The 21640-nt window shown below is 38.7% G+C and overlaps 1 protein-coding gene across 6 annotated transcripts in view; it reads right to left on the minus strand.

Annotated features, from left to right (window-relative positions):
- Positions 1–21640, minus strand: part of Dync1i1 (dynein cytoplasmic 1 intermediate chain 1) — a 302775-nt gene that overhangs the window by 102237 nt on the left and 178898 nt on the right. For all 6 annotated transcript variants that reach the window (XM_034519246.2, XM_034519242.1, XM_034519247.2 and 3 more), the window contains 3 exons: positions 15730–15892; positions 13305–13404; positions 6059–6184 (listed from right to left, as the gene is read on the minus strand). In XM_034519246.2, coding sequence (XP_034375137.1) covers positions 6059–6184; positions 13305–13404; positions 15730–15892 — 389 coding nt within the window. The remainder of the gene's footprint in view (positions 1–6058; positions 6185–13304; positions 13405–15729; positions 15893–21640) is intronic.

A 21640-nucleotide genomic window follows, 5' to 3' on the forward strand; every position in this document is an offset into this window, starting at 1 on the left:
GTATGTGTGTGTGTGTGTGTATACCTATATATTATATATACACATATATGTGCACATTAATGGGACACCTTTAGTTATTGTAACAGAAAGCTTCAGCTTAATCTGTGCTATAGCAAGATGAAGAAACTATTTAAAACAGTTTGCTCAAAAGCTATATGATTGTTTTATGGTAGCATCAGTCAGTCACTGCTCGTCGGTCACTAGCATTCAGATGTATACACAGACAGCCCTTTACTGCTGTGTTCAGATGAAGAATCACCTTGAATTCCATCTCTTTGATATATATATATTCTCCCATGCAATAATCCCAGTTTCCCAGGATCTATCTCAATGTCTAACTCTACTCCTTGTTTTACTTGCTTGCAATTAGGTTCTCACTGTGTAACCTTGGCTGACCTGGAACTTGCTATATAGACCAGGCTGGCCTCACATAGATCCATCTGCCTTTACATCCTCAGTGCAAAGATTAGAGGCATGCACCTCCATGCCCAGTCCTTGTGTTACTTACTCTTTGGAGAAGATCCAAAAAGAGGGTAAATGATGAATGAAGGTTGGCAAGGCTGATTTTCTGCTTCTAGCTTCTTGGGCCAAATGGAAAATGGAGTGGCTGCTGCTTTTTTTTTTTTTTTTTTTTTTTTTTTTTTTAAATAAGAACCACTACTTAGTTCAAGCTCCAGTCACATTCAGTTGAGTAAAAGAAGTGTTTTCTCATATCTGTGTTTTATGTTTGCCTACATATTTAAAGTCAGTTAGGCTGTTCCTCTCATCCGACCCATGACACTTTAGTGTTTTGGTTTTTTCTTTCTTCTTTCTTTCTTTCTTTCTTTCTTTCTTTCTTTCTTTCTTTCTTCCTCCCTTCCTTCCTTCATTTCTTTCTTTCTTTTTTTGTTAAGAGTTAATTTTACCTTACGTTCTTATTATATGTAATCTTTACATTTTCATAACTGTGTATTATGAAATGTGTGCTTCAGAAAAGCTGGGGAGGTCTCTTCTTTTTGGTGACTTAGTTGTATCAAACATCTCATTTGAAAACTGGGTCTCTCCTTGGCCTGAATGTTCTTGACCATGGAGTTGATTTTCCCATTACAAAGCACCTACAATGTGTTTCAGTTGGGAGGTCAGGAATTTACAATGAATATGAAGCACAGATCTTTATGAGCCCTCTATTCTTTTCCTCTTTTCTTTTCTGGTTGCTAATAAGAATTTTTTGTTTTTAACAAATCAAGAGAATTGCTTAAAAATACTGTTTTCTTTCTATCAGGTTGTTCCTAAGAAAGTCAATACTTTCATATTAAAGAAAAAAAATCAGAAGCCAATATTTATTGGTTAAAATGTACTTTAGAAAATAAATTTAAATTTGTTTAGAGCTCTGTGTCCAACAACTTTTTATACAACGTTGCTTTATAGATTTGTACTTTGAGTCTCAGTCTGGGTCAACGGAGGGACAAAATTTGTTGGGAAATTGACCCTATTGACATGAAACTCACAATCCTTCCCAAGGCTGGAAAAGGCCTCTTTGTAGGATCAGGGAACATAACGAAGCCAGAAGGACTGACTCCTCAAGGATCAGCGAGCTGTATTGTCAGCTAAGAGTGGGGCTGCAGCATTTGACTTTCTGTCCCTGCCCCAGCAGCCCAGGCACTATCCTGGTTTAGCATTGCTCTTCACAGTAGAACTCTCTCTGAGGTCACTGGGAACCTCAGCAGACCCAAAAGCTGGGCAGCTGAGGCCACCAGTTTCAATTTTATCTGTAATCTTTGTAGAATCTTAATGAGAAGTGAAGCCACACATAGGGAAAAAATATATATATATATATAACTGAGGGTTTTCAACACTGGCACCAGTAAGGTCAGCTGATATCACCCTGCTTCACGCTTTGCTTTCCTCCCCAAACCCACGGTCAGTTACAGGCAATTGCCAGAAGATCCTTAAAAAGAGGAGAGGCCCTGAACAAGAAAGCCAAATCAGGAAAAATAGGGAAAAGAAAGAAAGAAAGAAAGAAAGAAAGAAAGAAAGAAAGAACAAACCTTTCTGACCACACTAAGCCACTAAATAAAGCACTTTTTACTTACTTCAACGCAGATAATTCTAAGATATATATTTCTGATTCTCTTCATTCCTTTTTAAAGAGAACGACCACACCAGGGTAAGCAATGCAGGGTGGCCAGACATATAATCTAATGAGAGTGTGTGAAGCCACTACAGAAGGCAGCAGGACCGCTGCCAGACTGTGATGGGGCCGCGTGGCTGATTTCTATGCAGAGTACACCGATATTTTTCCAAGTATAGACAGCTTTTATTGAAATGAAAATAGAAAATGCAGGCCCAGTGCCCACATGAAAAATTTAGTGTAGCAGACACATGAAGCCGCCCATGGAGGGAGAAAGTATTTGGCCTTCCTACTCACAACAGAAAAAAAAAAAACAAGCTTCCATTGGAAAGCTTTGCATGACAAGGCCAAAGGCTCATCAGGCCTTGCAAGAAGGAAGCTGAATAGAATAGAAGCTTGTTTCCTGAAACAATGGTTTTATGAGCCACCCTGGATTCGTTTGCAATTATGTAGTGGCAGCATATGAAGGATCAGTGGGGATTTATAAGAAACCATTGGCTACCATGAGGGAAGTATTATTACGGTAAAACACACTAGCCTTTTTCTACTCCCAGTCGCCTGTCTTACCAAGCAAACTGCTCATCAAATCTTTAAATAACTGGAATGCCACAGGAGAGCGAGGATTCAACAGACTTGCTCTTGGTGAGCTAGCATCCCGAAAGTACCGACTTTAACAAACGAAATTTGTCAAAGGTCAGAAAAGGAGAGAAGTCATAAATTGCAAGGGAGAGCATTTGCCTTCTCAGATATATGTGACTTTTGTTTTTTGTTTGTTTTGTAGCACTGGCTGGCTTGGAACTAAAAAAAAAAAAAAAATGTACCCTCATTACCCACATACACTCAGAGTGCTGGATTGGAGGAATGTTGCTATCAAGCTGGATTTCTCACATTAATTTGAATTCTTTTGGGCTCTTCGAATTTCCCTGTCAGGTTAGAAAACAATAATAATCCAATAGCTTATGAGTGCCAGGCTGCCAGGACAAAGCTTTAACAATCTGATATAGGTCTAATGCTCGCCCATTGACACCAGACAAACTATACCAGGATTTCTCAGAATAGAACCCAGGGAACTCAAGAATTCTTAAAGTAATTTTGAGGATGGAACCCAGGGATCGGTCATTTTAAAGTCACCCACGTGGCTGTAACAGTCAGCCAAGGTAAAGGCTCAGCTTGCTTCATTTCTTCTGTATCAACCCTCTGCCCTCCATTGTAGAAGGTCACACACCTATATGAGGTCTCAACCCTTACAGTGAGTTGACTGCATGTGTACAAAGCCAGGGTATGTAGAGAAAGGACGGTCATGTCTCTCATTCTCTCCTTCCTTTCAAGGGCTCAGAGCTCATTCTTTTCACCTTTTGGAAAGCCTGTTCACCAGTTTGGGCCCTGCAGTTGCTTTAGTTAGAATGCTTAAGAGATGATAACAATGGCACATGCTAGACAGTATAGTGCATTCTGTAGCTCAGATGTTTTAAAAAACGTGATTTCCTAAATGAGTCTTATGAATGTCTAGGTCAGGTACATGAACTGCCTACTCTATATCTGAGAGCATAGTTCTGCTATTAGATCTCTTCAGATGCACATGTAGCTAAATTAAATAGCTTTAACTTGGTATCTGAAGTGTTAGAGTCTTTATGGTCTTTAGCACCAGTATGATGATCAAATTACCAAGTTTGCGTAGAATCCCAAATATCCCAGAGGATATGGAGCTTAAAATCACCATCTCTGCTTCTGGGTCCCCTGATGAATTAAAGACAGTAGGGGCAATTTAGGAAATGAAGAGATATGTTTTATTCATTGGTTTTGTTTGTTTTTTTTTCCCCTAAGAATCTTTTCACATACATTTATTTATTTATTTATTAAATTTATTTTATTTTGTGTGCATGAGTGCTTTATCCATCTGTATATCCATGTGCATGTCTGGTGCCTAAGAGAGTGGTGAGCCTCCATGTGGGTGCTGGGACTCGAACCTGGATCCATTGCAAGAATCACAATTGCCCTTCACCTCTGGGCCAACTCTCTAGCACCAAGATGAAGAAGTTTTATTCAATATCTTTTAGTAACTCTTATGTGACTTTATCTTGCTTATTCACATAATTTCTGGATTTTATTAAAATAAAATAAAATCAGGACCACATTCTCTTCTAAAACACATATATTGGATCATCTAAATGAGAAACTATAACTGAAACTCAGGAATCACTTAAGTCTTTAGTAAATGATACCCGAGCCACCATGAGAAGGAAGAAAGGATGCTTGGCACAGTCAGTGATGGTATTAGTTTTGCGACATGACAAAACAAATAATTAAAAAGATGCTGATAATTTCAAAGACTTGGTCTTCTCAGTGTTATCATGATCCCACTGGCTTGTTTACTATATAATATTGTGAGTATTAACCATTTTATCTGTTATTGCCACAGGCCACCAGTACTCAGTTAATATAATTAGAAAACTTTAAGTTATGATAAACATCATAAGCATTGACTGAAACAACATGGGCTACTTCTTGGAGCTTTAAAATCAAAGATATGCTTTCTGTATATCAAAACAGTTTAAAAGGCCCTGGCTTTCAAAAATGTGCTTCTCCTTATCCCATAAGCCTTATAGTATTTTCTGGCAATTCAGCAAACCCTTAAAACTGAACAGAAATAGAAATTTGTGCTTCTATGTTTACAAAAAGAGACTATCAGGCTGACAAACTTGATAATCTTAGAAAGAAAGAAAGAAAGAAAGAAAGAAAGAAAGAAAGAAAGAAAGAGAGAGACAGAAAGAAAGAAAAGAAAGAAAGAAAGAAAGAAAGAAAGAAAGAAAGAAAGAAAGAAAGAAAGAAAAAACCTGTTCTCATTTCAAAGGTTCAGAAAATAAAGGTTACTTACTATGGAGACCTAGACTTCTTGTTAAGTTGTTTGTGAGATAGCAAATTAGAAAAACATGGGCAGAGTTAGCGGTTACTCAATCACGTTGAAGCTAGGCCTTTTATACCAGCACCTCCTGTTCCTCAAATTAGATCTGATAATGCTCTAAAGTGTAAACATATTTCAGTTCAAAAAGATACTCGGGTCTTAGATAGAACATGGCACAAAGCTTCCTAAGATGAGGAGAGCAGATTTGCCTCCCAATCTCTTTAGATGCGTGTATTCAGAGGAGTTCTCGGGGGCTCCTAATTCTAATATTTGAGGAACTGAAATTTTGAGGTAGAATGCATGCTTTCCATTTTCCTATGCATAATCTCACTAATAAAGTGGCTGATATACTGGCTATCACCAAGGCCGGTCATTTGGGCAAAGTCGTGGCAATATAACAAAGCTGAATGCATGCAAGTGTGGCCTAATTTCAGGGCTAGCATATCAAACAGAAGAGAAGTCACATGTCATTAGAATCAAGGAGTAAAACACCCCCAACTCTCTGATAGAATCTGCACTTGCAGAGTAGAAACCGAATCTACCTTTCTCAACAATTCAAGTAATGTTGGTGGTAAAGCTTTCCCCAACTCAGCTCCAAAAGTATCATTATTTCTAAAGCAATATGGCACCTACAGACTTAGAAATGGCAATATCCACTGAAGTGTGTTTCCGAGACAGGAGGGAACCGGCTGGTAATGCTTTCAGGGCGCCCACATGGGTGGGCTAGCATATGCTGCCCCTAAGCAGAGGAAGTGGCACACCACAATTTCTTCATAAGTGTGAGGTCTTTATAAACTCATCCTCATGGGGGCTGTTTTAAATAGAAAGAAAATGACACACAGTTCCCAACCAGGCTTCCTAACCATTTGAGCAGGGCTGCCACTTTCCAAAAACATTAGGTTACTGTGGGGGAAATTTTCCAAAATTGTCAACAATTCCATTTTTAAACCCAGTTCTTCTTCCCAACCCAAGACAGATGCAGTACAGCTTAGACTGTGCTCGATGTGGTAGGAGATAGGAATGGTTTTGACTCTGCTGACTCGTACCTGACAGTGGAAGACATATTCTGGTGTGGTTTTCTTGAACTTCATGTTCCAAACCAAGGCCACTCCATCTGGTTCATGGGGAGCATCTTCGTTGTTGCTATAAGAAGCAACCATCAGCTCAGGATACTACGTGAAAGAGGTTACAGGATTCGTTACATTAAGATGATAGCATAGGAATTTTCTCAAGACCCTAATCCATCCATGTCTACAATATAGTCTATCTGTGTGCACCACTACAACTGGCTCATGAGAACTTTTTCTTCTACATTTCTGTGCTGCGTTACACATTTCAAGTGGTCCCATCTTTTTAAGATTTGGCACATTTAATATCATATCAACACACCCTGCTTTCTGTCTCTCATTTGTGTGTGTGTGTGTGTGTGTGTGTGTGTGTGTGTATGGTCACTAAACTGGAAACATGCGCAGATCCTACAGAATCAATCACTTTGGGCTACCCTCTCCTTTCTTCTATATTGGTTTCCATGACAACTTTCTGTTCTGATTTTTCTTTCTTGGCTGCTTTGTAAAACTCATGCAGATTTTCCTTTTGTTACATACATTCCCAGACAAGGCTATTCTCTTTCTTCTTATTTTTTTCCTTTTATTTATTTTTACCATCTTGTCAAGTTATCCTGTAGATGCCGATGGTTTTTGTAAGCTTACTATGTTGATAATTTTCAAATGTTCTAGGCTTGATAATTCTCAGAGGTATATGTATTAATATTTGACTGCCCACTGGGATTTGATCAGGATGAACAAAAGCTTATCAATACCAGAAGGAACACAGAAAATATACTCACTCGATAGACTTTCCCACAAAGCTTACTGCTCCCCCAGTATTCCCCTAGGTTCGTGCCTTATACATGATATTCACCTAAGTGGCCAAACCCAATAGTCTATTTTCTTCTTCCTATGGTCCTTTTTTACTTCCCCAAATGCTGTTTATCACAACGTAGTACATGCATTTTGAATTTACATTTTGTTTCCATTCTTTAAGGCAGAGACACCAAAATTAACCTCTTGCCTGATGAAGTATTAGACTTGCTGCCTGTCCTCATAGGCAGAGATTTATCAAACCATAGTTCAGAGATAAAACAACACAATCATATCAGGCCTTCCATAGCCCGTGCCCACCTCCTTCCTACTCCAACCTTTGTCAGAATGACCTTGTAAAGTATGTATTTGATAAGTTACCCTCAGCGTGACAACTGATGGCTTATCATGGCTTTCTAGGGAATGATCCAAGACATGTAGAATTGTTTTCAGCCTGCCTTTCTCTATTGTTTCTGTTTAATGTGTTATGGCTCTTTCTTTCACTCTTAAACATACTCTACCCAGACTTATAGCTAACCATGAATCACACAGCTACTACCTCTGTACCTATGATTCTGATCACATGCTCACTGGAAGCCCCTTCTGTGTTGTTTACCTCAGAAGTTACATTTGAGACTGCATAAGGATACCAAGCCCTCTAGATAGTCCTAACCATTTATCTCTTCCCTGCCTCTTAGTATCCTTGTTTTTATGACCCTATTAAAACACTTGTTCAGTTGTATTATGTGCCTTTCTCACTGTACCTTTCCCTAAATCATAAGGTCCTCGAGTATTAGGACTAGGGTTTTCTTGATGTTATTTTGTTGTTTTCTCTCTGAACTCATAGTTTCATAAACCTGGACATATGATGCATTAAGATAAAAAGGTTTTTTTTTTTGTTTTTTTTGTTTTTTGTTTGTTTGTTTTTTTTTTTTGTTTGTTTGTTTTTGGTTTTTGGTTTTTTTCGAGACAGGGTTTCTCTGTGTAGTCCTGGCTATCCTGGAACTCACTCTGTAGACCAGGCTGGCCTCAAACTCAGAAATCTGCCTGCCTCTGCCTCCCAAGTGCTGGGATTAAAGGTGTGTGCCACCTATTTAATAATTTATCATTTTTATCTTAGAAACTCTCTTTTGTTTCAGCAACTCTGTGATCAGCACAAATATTGATTCCTTTGTTATCAAACACCACAATACTTAAATGCTTAAACGTAAGAAGCATAGTCATGCAATAAAAGGAAGGCTTTAAAGAGATATAGAAAACACCTTTCACCCTACATGAACTTGGTCCTGAAACAGATAAGGAGTCTCATGAACAATTTCCAAGTTAGGACACATTTCACACAAATGCCATTCGTACCTGGCCTTCACATGAGTGAATCTGTTACACACCAAACTTATTAATGCTCATATAAACTTCTTCTCACGTATTATCTAGTTTTCTCTTCCTGTTTGCAATACTATATATATATATATATATATATATATATATATATATATATTCAGACTGAACAATACTTAATATAAATGTGAACTTTGGCTTTTCCTTTATATAAAGTATAACTAAATCTAAGTCTTCAATGTGGCTTATTCATTCTTTCAACTATAGAGAGTTACAGCTTACTGGTTTCTATAGAGGCTTACTGCAGCACACATGGATGTGGCCACCAAGGGAAGTCATCATTCTTTATTAGAAAATGCTCCTTAGCAGATGAATCAAAGCCTATTAAGCAAGGCCTTTGATTCGGAGCCCGTTCAATGAAACTAACATCCAGATAAACACAGAAGTCTCCAGACTGTCCATCTGAAGTTTAACTATGTCACATGTGAAAAGGCAAGTCTATAAACACTGACACCACTACCGCAGGGGCCAGAGAGCAGCCAGATGTGTCTGGAATAGCATCCCACAGCTTCACATCTGGGTCTCATCGTTCACACCCACTTGCAGCTTTTCTTTTCTTTCTACCCTCCACCCACCCCCCATCTAAAAATATTTTAACTTGCTTGGCTTTCAAGTTTCTTTAGCAAACAGGCTGTGTGTTAGCAAAAACTCCAGGAAAATGCCTTTGGCAACGTTTGCTATAAGGGGAATTACAAGGTGTAAAGGGACTGACTTGTATCTTATCTAATGCAGACTGGTATGATTTCAAAGTGTCTTCTTGTACTTTTTTAAAAAAGCTATTTGTTTGAGCATGTCTAGTCATATTTACTCATTATCAGGCTTCCAAGCAATTATGGAAATTTAAATGTTTAAAATTATACTTTTGAACAATTGTGAACTTTCTGGTCACCTAATTACACATGAGGACTAGATTATCCTATATTTAATTTAGACAAATTTTACCCAGAAATTACTAACTTTACTCTCAAGGCCGGTTAGATCTTCAGGAGAAACAAAATCTAATATTTCCTGGAGACAATAGAGCCAGCATGCTTTAAGTAGACCTTGTGTTCTAGGCACTGATCTGAACACTGTCATAACTCATTTGTTACTTGGGTCTATATAAAGAAGATAATGTTTTACTTATTTCTACAGGCAAAGAAGATGAATCCTTAGGTTAGTGACATTTTCTAAGTCATACTGCTCATGAATGACAATGTGAGAAACCCTATGGAAGTCAGTTGGGCTCAAAGCTTGGACAAACTATGTATGTCCTTGTATGTCTACTGTGGCATTTGTGTCCGTTGCATAAATAAAATGTGGCATCAAGTACAACATGGGAAAAGAATATTCATGATAACATTTCTGGTCTATAGGAGCTCACCTTTGGCTAGTGGGAAACATAATATATGTAACATATGATAACGTCAGCTCAAACAGTAAAGCAAAAAAAAAGTGTGTGAGGAAGGAGGTATCACAAAATTCTGTAGAAGCATGGGCACATGCTAAGGATAAAGACAGAAAAGTGACTCTCAGTAGGGGTGGATATTTCAGTGAAACAGCTGGGAAGGACATTTGAGAAGCAAAATTGGCAAGAGGTCTCAAAAAACTAAAAATAAATCTACCATATGTTTAAGCTATACCACTCCTTGGCATATGCCTAAAGGAATGAGCATCCTATTCCATGGATACCTGCTTATCTAAGTTCACTGCTACCTTATTCACACTAGTTAGGGAGTAGAAACCATCTAAATATCCTTCTGTGAATGAATGTATAATGAAAATGGTGTATATTCAATGGAATACAAATCAGTTGTAAAACAAAGATTAAATCATATGGAAGAGAAACAGCCATAGTTTTTTCAAGCTGTGATATCTATGAATCACAACAATGACCAATAAAGCAAGATATCCCTAAAGTGCAGTAGTGACACTCATATCTCAGCTGTAACCAAAAGCTGTCTAATGGGACTTAAGGCACACTTAGAGGGGGGAAATCATGCTTGGTATTGGAAACACAGCCGACTTCCCAGGCCTAGTGAGATCATGAATCTTAAAGAATCATCTACTGCCATGTTACTTATCCAACTTAATTCCCAACTTCATTCCAGATACTTATCTTTATATACCCACAAACAAATGTAGCTCTCACATCTCATCAAAGCAGCCTCTCTTTACAGCAGATTGAACCTTTATAAAAACACTCATGCCTGGTCAAAATATAACTGATCATGGGGTGCCTAGATCCAGTTGAAGTATCTACAACACAACACCTGCATCTAAGGCTCGGGAGATCTTGAGTAAGAGGGGTAAGAGTCAGAGGACCAGAAAATGAAGATGTGTCTCCTAGAAATGACAGGAAAGGTACACACATGACACTTCAACAATATGTCTACCTAAACAGGAGCTGAAAAAATAACACCAATCAACATGCTATCATGGAAGAAGGAAATCTCATAGGTTGGTACCACTAGACAAAGAACTACAGGCAACTAACAAGTGATGAGAGAGTGAGGCCCCTAATTGGTTATCTAATCCTGGAAATCATATAAATATAAACAATGCTAAATAGGTTCAGTAGGTTCATTATGAATATATGTGCATATGTCTATTTGTGTATATTTGTATATGTGCATATATGCATGTGTATATGTGTATATGTGCATATGTATATAGACAGATGTTCATATATGTACAAATGTATATATGTGTACATATGTATATATACATATGTATATATATATGTATTTACAGATATGTGTGAATATGTATATTCATATATACATATGTACATACATACACACATATATAATAATGATAAAGAAAGAGGATGTGAATTTGAGAGGAAATAAGTTAGGGGAACACATGGAAGTGGTAAGGAGGAGGAAAGAGAAGGAGATAATACAAAAAAATTGTTTAATAAAAATATATATCTATTCACAAATGATAAAAATGCTTATAAAAATTCTATATGCAGAGACTAGGTGTAGAGAGGCCAGCAAGAACTCTGTTTTCTAAGCTAGGCAAGAAAGAAAACACAGCATGAAGTGCTTGCCAGCTCCAAGTGTTAATGGCCTTCAATTAGTGCCAGTAGAGACTCTCTTTTGCTTCTCTAAACCTGACTGAATTTCTAACTAGATGAGTTTTTGAAGATTATTGAGGTTAGTGTCTTATGTAGGTAGAAGATTGAAGGGTGTCTTTTAAATAGGAGAGGGTTTCATACATACTGTGTGATTTTATACCCACTCTGACACATGGGCTGTTGATAGTATTCTTTTGCTAAACATTGTTGAGTAGATGGAAGGGTTGACAGAGTGTTGAGTGCCCAGATTTTTTTGTGAGAGTAGTGTTTATATATTTTGCATGCATTGTGTTATTGCCTATCGAATTCAGAATATAACACAGATTTCTCTCACATTTCTTTCCTTTTCTTCCTGCAGTTCCATTTTGTTTCACACAAGAAACTCCAAGGCATATCTGTTGCCATTACACTGTAGCCTGTGTCACGTCCTTCTTTTTGGTCTTACTATGCCCCAGTGTGTCTACTCCAATACAGAGTGTCTCTTCATCTCAGAAGCATGAAAAGCTGATTCTTTGAACCCACAAAAGGATGACACAGAATTTTAAGGATTTTATTTTTTTTTTTAAATCTTTACAAAATGCATGTCTTACAATTTCACCTCAATTCCCACAGTGCAGACAGACAGGAGAGAGAGAGAGAGAGAGAGAGAGAGAGAGAGAGAGAGAGAGAGAGAGAGAGAGAGAGAGAGATATTTTCTTCCCTGGCAGAATTTCTATGCTTTCCAGTTTTACTTCCTTTGACAGAAATGTCACATGGGAAGGAACTTTTGTGGAAACAAATCCGTGCAACCATGCATGGGGCTCAGTGGAACCAGCCCCTCTGCTGGTAGCCCAACAGTCTCTTCAGGGAGAGTTAGCTGGGAACCACTAACAGTTGCCTTGGTTGGGGTATGTATCAGATAAAGCTCCTGCATGATTCCAGACCATGAATAAGTGAACATTCTAAGCTAAGTGCTTCTTGAGGCTTGGATCTAATTTCTCTGTACACCAAGGCATGGCACACAGACCACCCACATACTGCAGAGAGACTGGGCAAGCTTGACTGTCTTAGTCTTTCTATGGTCATATTCTCTGTGCTGTTGTTTGGATGTCAAAGGGGGTGCAAGAGCAGAGGACCCCCACCTAATTGGTAGCTGCCGACCATACAGTTATGGGGATCACATTCTCCCTCAATTCCCAAGGAGATGAAATGAGACTCTTGTTATATCCCCATGTGCCTAGATCAGTCTTCTGAGATGTGACCAGGGTGTGATCCCCTCTTACATGCCACTCTTAAGCAATACTTGCTGTCTGTCTACATCATTTTTCATTCTCAAGCGCTCTGGTTTCAGCTTCATAAGCAGTTTCCTGAGGGGAAAAGCAGTTAAAACCTATGCAGTAGAAAATAGCAAGGCCCGAGAACGACTCTTCTGTACCCTGAGTGAAGGCTAGAAAGTTACTTAGCATCTATCGAGCCTCAGTTTCTTCAGCTACAGCATGTAAATCTTGATAGTGACTGCTTCATATCATTCCCTTAATGGTGAAATAAGAGGACGCTTTCAAGGTAGTTGCTACAGTGCTTGGCATGTCAGTTATACAGATTAAAAACAAATGCAGGAGCTCAAAACGCAGACCACATGCATTCAAATGAGACTTCACCCACAACTTAACTGCGTGCTTTTACACATTACTTAGTTGCTCAGTGCTGGGCATAGGGACTCATGTATAGTCAACAGGTTGGGTTGTTCATTCATCAAGTCGGTCAGTAGGAAACCAACAGTGACTATGCTTAGAAAAGCTTCCTGCACAGAACGGTATGGCTGCTTGTTTGTTTCCAGGAGCATATCAATGAATAAGTACCGATATCTGAATGGATAATTAACCCCGAAACTTCTGAAAAATGTGAACAAAAATCAGTGGGCAGAGTCATAGATTAATAAATATATTCAAGTATCTAAACACATGTCAAGTTTGTCCTGCCAGCACTAATTCTTACCTGGAGAGACCAGTCCATACAAGTGACCACCCGATGCTTGGACCAATGCTCATCGTAGAACTGACGGTTGAAAGAAAGGTTGGCTCCAGCCTGTACATCCCTAAGGTGGGTTAAGTAACAGAGGTAAAGGCAAGGTTCCAGAACAGAGTTGTGTCTAGACAGGAACACATGATCACGAGTAAATGGATTAAAGATATTCACCTTTATGGAAAGCTCTTTCTACGAGCTCAGAAAAGCTTTCTTGCATTTGTTCTGAGCTTGCTGTAAAATGTCAAATTTGTTTCAGCTTAGCTTAGTCAGTCTTGACATATTTTCTTCCCTCTACTTGGCTCTAGCCTGAAGCAGGGCTATTAAAAACTTCCCCTGGCCAGCAAGAGTGCTCAGCAGTTAAAAATACTTGTGCAGGTCTGATATCCCAAGTTCAGTCCCCTGGTAGAAGGAGAACCTGACTCCTAAGGCTAGACCTCCCAAGGCTAGCCCTCTCACTTCCACTTGGGTACCCACACTATACACACACTAAGACTAAACAGAGACATTTACATCTCTCTGCTATTAAAGGAGCATGAAATAAAGGGAGTTTCTTGCTACCAATACTTTCCATACTATCAGATGCCCAAATAATATCCATGTTTCTATCTGTGAATTGTGACTGGCCTTAGTGGCTGCCTCCTTGAGGAAGAGTAGGTGAGCATTTCTGCTGTGAGACCGGTATGGTGGAGAGCTGGGGAATCACAAGAGTGTTCCAGGCATTAACCATATCAGTCATTGACCAAAGGAGCACTGTGTCTCAGAGGAGTGATTGCAAGTTGGCCAGTGTTTATTTTGTTTATTTAGCTAACATTCAACTGACCTTGGTACTACCTTCGAAGAACTCTGCACTGGTCATTCAGTTCCTTCAAGGGCCTGTGTGCTTACATGCCAGTTCTGTGCCAGCAGCTACTGGATCTGCAAAAGAATCTGCCTAAACTGCTTCGGTCTCATTCAGTCCAGGAGTCTGTCTACAGTCAGCCTTCTTCCATTCACTTTATTCCACTACGTTACATCAGCATCACTCACCTCGGTAGCTCATGCTCAGAATGAGTAGCCTGGCTTCAGAGAATATCTAAGTTCTGGTCAGCTGACATAGCATGATCTCTGTGTCCACCCCTTGGCTCTTAGAGCCCCACTAATCCTATGTAGCTCTAGTGCTACAGATAAGATGAATGCAACTCAGTTCTTTTGGAAAAGCAGTACAGTAGTGGGCAGTGTACTCAGATAGGAGGGGAGACCATTAAAATCAATTGAGCCATTAGAAATGTCTTTTTTAAAAGAAGGCAAACATGCATGCAAATTCAGGCTTCTTATCTCCTCTGCTTTGGCAGTTTAACGATGCCAAACTGTTGAGAATGTTTTCAGAACACCCCATGAAATTAAATAATTACCATGCCTCTGCTGCATTCTTTTCAGTATCCTCAATGTTGGAGACTGAAAATGGATATCACTTTTTCCTTTATGAATGCATTTGAATTTATATTTTAGACATAATTTAAAAATCAAATTTGATGCAAAAAGCAGGTGACCCTACCTTCACACATTGTTCCCAGACAAAAGAAATGTATAGGAACAATCCAACTATGTCTGTTTCTTATGAATCTTATAAAGTGGTACCCGATAGCCCATGGTGACGGCTGGTAGCTCCTGTCCTTTCTAATACATACATAACAGTCACAGAGAATGTAGACTTCCCCCTTCTCCAATTTCTTTGGATAGATTTTGTTTGTTTTCTCTGTAAATGTCTCTTTGCCATATGTGTTTCCCATAATGTACATGTGTACCTGTAACACATACACAACCTTATAGGACTAAAAAGAAGATGCAGGTTCCAGATTGTTTCTCACCTCTCTTGTTACCCTACATAGCTCTTGCTTATTTTTTTCCAGTTCCCTGTTTGCTTAGCCAGCAAGAATCAATCTAGGAGATCCACTACAGATCCCTCCCAGCTGCACAGGAGAATGTTTTCTCAAAGGACAATGTGTGTGACTCTGTTCATCCCTGTCACCTGACCTGGACAGCTGATTTCAAGTTCAAAAGAATTTCATGGGGGCACATGATAATTGCAGGGAAATGCTAAGCCAGAAGTTATAATCAAAGCCCACAGTCAAAGCTGTTGCTAAGATCAGTCCTGCAATGTCATCTTTCTCTCATTTGCTAGACTTAGGGTTTTTGTCTAGTAAATGCATAAATGTATTTCAAATCAGTGAGTTAAGCTGGACTAGCATCAGGACTAAGCACTGGAGAAGCTGAGCCTAGACCATCATGTGAGTCCAGTACAGGAACGGCTTGGGTAGCATAGAGAGACCCCCCACATCCTAAAAAAAGAACACTGAGACAATAGAAGCAGCAATTTATCACACTATGTTTTTCAAAATGTGTGTAAGCAACGAACCCATCTTTCTCCTCCAGCTCTCGGCCGCTGTAGTCAAAAAAGATGTCAGAGTCCTCAGCTAGTGCTCTTTCAATCACTCGGATTGTTCGGTCAAAGAAGATGAGGAATTCCTCTGAGTGCAGGATCTGCTGTTTTTCTTCCTCTGTCAGCTCTCTTGGAGGGGCTTTTTTATGCGAGACAGATTGTTAGGAAGGAAAGAGGACAATTTAAAATGGTTCCACAGAAATCCTGCCCTTGAAAGAGCTTGCTTATCCAGGGAGAGATAATACACAGGAAAGCAAATCTTTGTTGACTAGGATTAGAAATCATTCTGAAATTCGCACCAAAGGCATTTGTAGCTATTCCTCCAAAAAAGATTTCATATCTCGTCTACTTGCTATTTTGAAGAAGTAAAAATTATTATAAGTAAAAATAGATTGGCATGTTTTAAGATATCAGTTCTAAATGTTATTTGCTTTCAAAATGAACTGGAAAAAACTTAAATAAGGCAGAAAAAAATACATGAATAAAATCTTACTCATTAAAGTCTATCTGTGACATGAAGCAGATGTGTACTCTGCTCTCCACTGGGTAACTCTACTTAGGATGGCTATCTGGAAAACTGACATTGTTAGGGAAGCCATGTCCTTCCTGGTCCGAAGTCACACAGGGCTTCTCTAAAATATCCCACAGTTTCTTTTATTACTTAGAGTGGCTATTTTATTTTAATTCCATCTGGTTATTAAATTTGAAGATAGAAAAATATGAATGGGAGATGAAATAACTGTTGGGGTTTCATGTTGCCTGCAAGTCAAGTGACCGCAAAGTCTACAAGCGAATTCTATAGGCAATTCCTTCAGCAATGCTTGTTGCATAAAACTCTAGGGAAGAGATTAGGAACTCGCCCAGACTGGAGAAGGCCTAGGGGCAGACATTTTCAGCTGAACCTTTATGTTCTCTAGAAACCCCACTTCTACTCCTGAGCAGACAGCTAGGGGACAGTTGAACCATCACTTTTAAAGAAAACACTGGATATTTAGCTCCAAGGAGAGTAACCAATTAAAATTGCAGTTAGTGTCCTGGAGGAACTAGCTTTCCTCTGAACCTCACAAGACTCCTAAGAGCATATCCACAGTCAGGACCAAATTCTCCCTGGCCACACAATGAGAGGAAGATTTAGGTACAGGCAGCTGCTACCTAACATTTTGTAGAAGTGTTATTGGACTTGATTAATGATGTTAATCAAGGCCACTGTTCTAAGAAATCTGCACAGTGAAGAAGCCCTTCTGTAGAGTCAGCCCAGGGGATTTTTCTCTCTTCTTTGGGCTTCCCCCTTCCTTGCCTCAGACTCAAGATTCCATTCATGATAATAAAAAAAGATACTGATTCTGATGGAGTCGATTCATGCTTCAGAAACGCTGACCAGTTAACAATATGGCAACATGTGATCCAGGAACTACAGCAGGAGAGCTGGAAAACACAACCCGCCCATCATGACTGGGAGTCCCGAACAGAATCTGACACAGTTCTTAGATCTCTAAGGTGCCAGAGCCCTAAAACTGCCGGCTGTATTGAGACTTCCCAAAATTCCTCTCAAGCTCTACTGTGGAGCCTTGCCCAGACGCTAGTCTGCAAAACAAGGAAGCTGGTGATGTCTAGATTCAGAGTTCAGAATGGGATTTGGTAGAGGACATTGATCATGAGGCGAATGCAACCAAACCACCATTTTACCAGCCACTCACTGGCTCTGACTCTTACTAATTTGAACTTAAACTATGAGTCCAATTAAAAAATAAAAAAAAATTATACACCCTAAAATAGGTAAGCATCAATAATAATAAGTGACCATGAACTAATTTATTAGTGTGTTTTGCTAGCCTTCTCGTGAAGCTTGAATTAGCTCTTCGGTGAGTACAGTAAAGCCACTAAATGTAACAGGTGAAACAAAGACCAAATCTATAAAATGCTAGGTCCAATTTGTTTGGTTAATATTGTTAACAAATGAATTACCCTCACCAAATAAAGCTAGCATGGGCCAAGCAAAATGGCTTTTAAAAAGACTTGGTTACCTTTCATAGGTGACTCAAGGCTTGCTTGGGATCAAACAAAGTAGCAGGAGCTACTTTACCCTTCCTTTACCCTCCCGCCTTTTCCTCCGAGTACGAGAAAAATCAAGAAAATCTACTCTCTGTTTATCTTTTTGAACCACATCTATTTCACCCTGTATCTCTTCTTACAACTCTATTACCTTGAATAAAAAAAAATACTATCTGTGTAATTTTCTGTAATTTTTTTTCTTCCCCACAGCTTATTGTCACTTTGATCTCAGCTTTCAGGACATACAACCTCTTCTTTGGGAGGAACATAAATGGCTGATCAAAGTGACCTTGCAGAAGCTTGAGTCCAGGTAGGCGAAGCAGCCGCCTCTCCAGACGGCATCCTTAACATTGCAATGTTTGGCCCGAAATCAAATTGCTACTGAACCAAAACAAAGGATACACTTTATATTAAGCTTTGATGTCTAACAGGGATCAAATGACATGATTTGTTTGCACAAAATAATAGCATGCATGTGCAGATGAGCGCTTTCAAAAAGTCATAAACAATATTCGACTTACAAATTAAATAAAATCATACCTACTTTTGATTAAAACTAATCTCCCCATTGCTTAAAAAATATTTAAATTGGTGTTGTTACAATATAAATGAGAAACTAATGGAGTGCCCAGGATGCACAGTTAAAAGAGGCACCAAGAAATAAAAACCTCTTGGACAGAAAAATAAAGTATGAGTTAATGGAATCTACTATGCTTTAAATATGGAGATGAAAAAAATCCCATCAGCAGTGCCTTTTTACCAGATGCACTCCCAAGCTCTCCTTGGAATATCTTTTTGCTGCTTTTTGCCTGTCCCTGAAGTCCAATGAATTATATATCTCTATATAATATGCATATATTTATATATATTCAGCATTGGTTACTGTTCATAGGTGACTCAAGGCGTGCTTGGGATCAAACAAAGTAGCAGGAGCTTTCTCCCTTTGCCCTCCCGCCTTTTCCTCCAAATACGAGAAAAATCAAAAAAATCCACTCAATGTTTATCTTTTTGAACCACATCTATTTCACCCTGTATCTCTTCTTACAAGTCTATTACCTTGAATGAAAAAATACTATCTGTGTAATATATGCATATATAATGTAATACATGTAATATATATATACATACATATATGTATGTATGTATGAATATATATTCAAGGCAGATGTAAAAAAGTGGTAGACTTAATTTATCATCAGAAACTACATCAGAGCAAAACATGGGTATGGATTAAATAATATTTTATTTAGCCTCATAATATAAAACATAAAGAATTCCTTTCAGGAGCTGATGGCTCACAATGCTTCATGCATTTAAAGTGTTCTTTAAAAAGGAGAATCTGTGTGAAAAGGAGACTATGTGTATATGACTTACATAGTATCCAAAGAACAAGATAATCTATACCTTTACTCAGTAACATTTAGCCTGAATAACATCTATGAAAGAGATGAACCACAGTCATGGAATAAACATTTTGAAATTATATGAACAAATGTGACCTGCAAAATTAAAATCTAGTTCAAACCTTGTTTAGGATGACCCTTTTATTGTTTAATTATATAATGTTAATTTCTCTTAGTCTTACATATGAAAGTCGTACATTTTCCATGCACTTGTTAAAATGGTTCTATCCTGTCAACTATGTTTTCTTTCTTTTCCTGGTTCTTGATTTTCTTACAAATATGTACTTAGCTTCTTTTTAATTGGTTCCACTTACTGTATCCTCTTTCTCTTGTTTCTATGGTTCTTAGAACATTTGTCTCTGCAAAAACAAAATGTCCATAGTGAAGTTCACAACTTATACTGAATATTTTAATTGTGTGTGTATGTGTGTGTTTATATATGTAGGTATCCTGGTGTGTGTGTGTGTGTGTGTGTGTGTGTGTGTGTGTGCAGGCCAGAAGTTTATGTCAAGTGTCTTTCTTAATCACGTTCCCATCTTCGAGACAGAAAATCTCAACTTCATCAGCTGTCTAAACTGGACATCTAGCTCCTGGGTCCGCTGTCTCTGCCTCTCCAATGCCTGAATTAATGGTAAGGGCTGCTCTCCCTGGCTTTGCACATGGGTGCTGGGAACACAAACTCAGGTCAAGTATGCATTGCATATAATTTATTGACTAAGCTAACTTCCCAGCTCCTTAATTTCATTTTAAGTCTAGATTTATTTGTAAAATACCCACTTTATAAATGGCTTGCCTTGTTTTTACAATCCAGCATTGCATTGGAATATAAAAACACGGTGTTTAAAAGATGTTTTGCAAGACTATCTAAAAGATAAAAATAAGCAACCCATGCAGCCAGTGAAAACATGAGGTGAAATTGGGGCAAATGGCCCTAATGGAAATTTTACAGTACAATCAGTTCATAAACAGCAGCAGGGAACCAAATGAAACTAACATAGACAGACATTCAACTCTGATGCTAACTTGAGGCTTACGGCTTTCTTTGAATTTACAGGAGTGAGGGCTTCATTCCTCTTACTCTGAGTCCCTTAACCTAACTCTGACATGTGGAGAGTTCCGAACTTTTGATGAAAAGTTAACAAGCTAACCTGCAACTTTGTATATTCTTTGTGCCATAAAGTCCACATAGCAAACTAGTAAATCAAAACTATTCTCTGTATACTCAAGACATCTTGGTGTCACATGGGGAAATATGTAAAAATCAAACAAATAAAAAACCTAATGCATTTTGAATTTTTCATGTCTTACTATATTTTTCTTCATGAACAAGAAAAAAAGGAGGAGGAGAAGGAACAGGAGGAGGAGGGGGTAGGGGAAGGGGAAGAAGAAGGAGGAGAAAGGAGAAAGGAAGAGAGAGAGGGAAGGAGGGAAGGAGAGAGAAAAAGAGGAAAGAAAAGATGAGTGGAGAGATAGATTTCTCAAAAATGTGTACCCTGGTTTGAAACTGTATGTCAAGTTTTAGCCCAGAGCCAATTTTCATGTCTGAGTCCCCTAAAGGCAGGGTTCCCTGGAAGTGCTGACACAGCCCTCCTCCGGCAGTTCTGTGAATGGCGCCACAATTAGATCTGCTACAGATTCTTTTAAAGGTTTGCAAAATACTGTCTTGCTTAGAGAGAGAGAAAAAAAAAGCCAGAGAGTTTGATGCTAACATAAACATGCTTTTAACCCATTATGTGCTAATTTGCAGAAACGTCATTAATGGAGAACGAGGCACACCGTGCTGCGGCAACAGGAAATGTTCTTTCAAACTTCTTTTTGACTTTTAGTGTGGCTTTAATCAATTCCATAAAGCACGGGGAACAGTTAAAACTGAAGGGTGTTTTTGCTTGGAACTTAAGAAGGAGGTGCTTGGCTTTGCCAGGAAGAGGGTTTGGAGATTGGGGTTGGGGGTGGCGTGGCAGGGGTGAATCCCTGCCAAGGCCTACCAAGAGCTTGGAGGTTATATATCACTGGGCATGTTTTAAGTTGCTTTGCAGAAGGAAACTGTTGTGTTTCAATAGATCCTGGCTTATTTTGTCCCTTCTGTACCTGTGCTAAAGGCATTTACTTTATTGCTTTTGAAAACAAGACGTTTTTAGTAGAGATTTAAATGTGAAATCGCTTCTATGGAATCTGTTTAGAGTTTCTCAGAAAAAAAGTAAATCCAATGCCTTCTGTGGATGCAACTGTTAAGACACTGAATCTTTTACTTGTTCTCAGTCACTCCTGGAACCTCACCTCCTAGATGCCTGAAACTGGGCATGGTAATCACCTCACCAATGGCTCTCCAAAACAGTTAGAAAAAAAATGTTTGCATCTTTTGATTTCAAAGCTACGGGCTATGGCAAAACTGAGCTCAGGGAGCTGGGGCACACGAGGCCATAACATCATGT

The sequence above is a fragment of the Arvicanthis niloticus genome, chromosome 15 (genome assembly GCF_011762505.2).
Source record: "Arvicanthis niloticus isolate mArvNil1 chromosome 15, mArvNil1.pat.X, whole genome shotgun sequence".
Lineage (NCBI taxonomy): Eukaryota > Metazoa > Chordata > Mammalia > Rodentia > Muridae > Arvicanthis > Arvicanthis niloticus.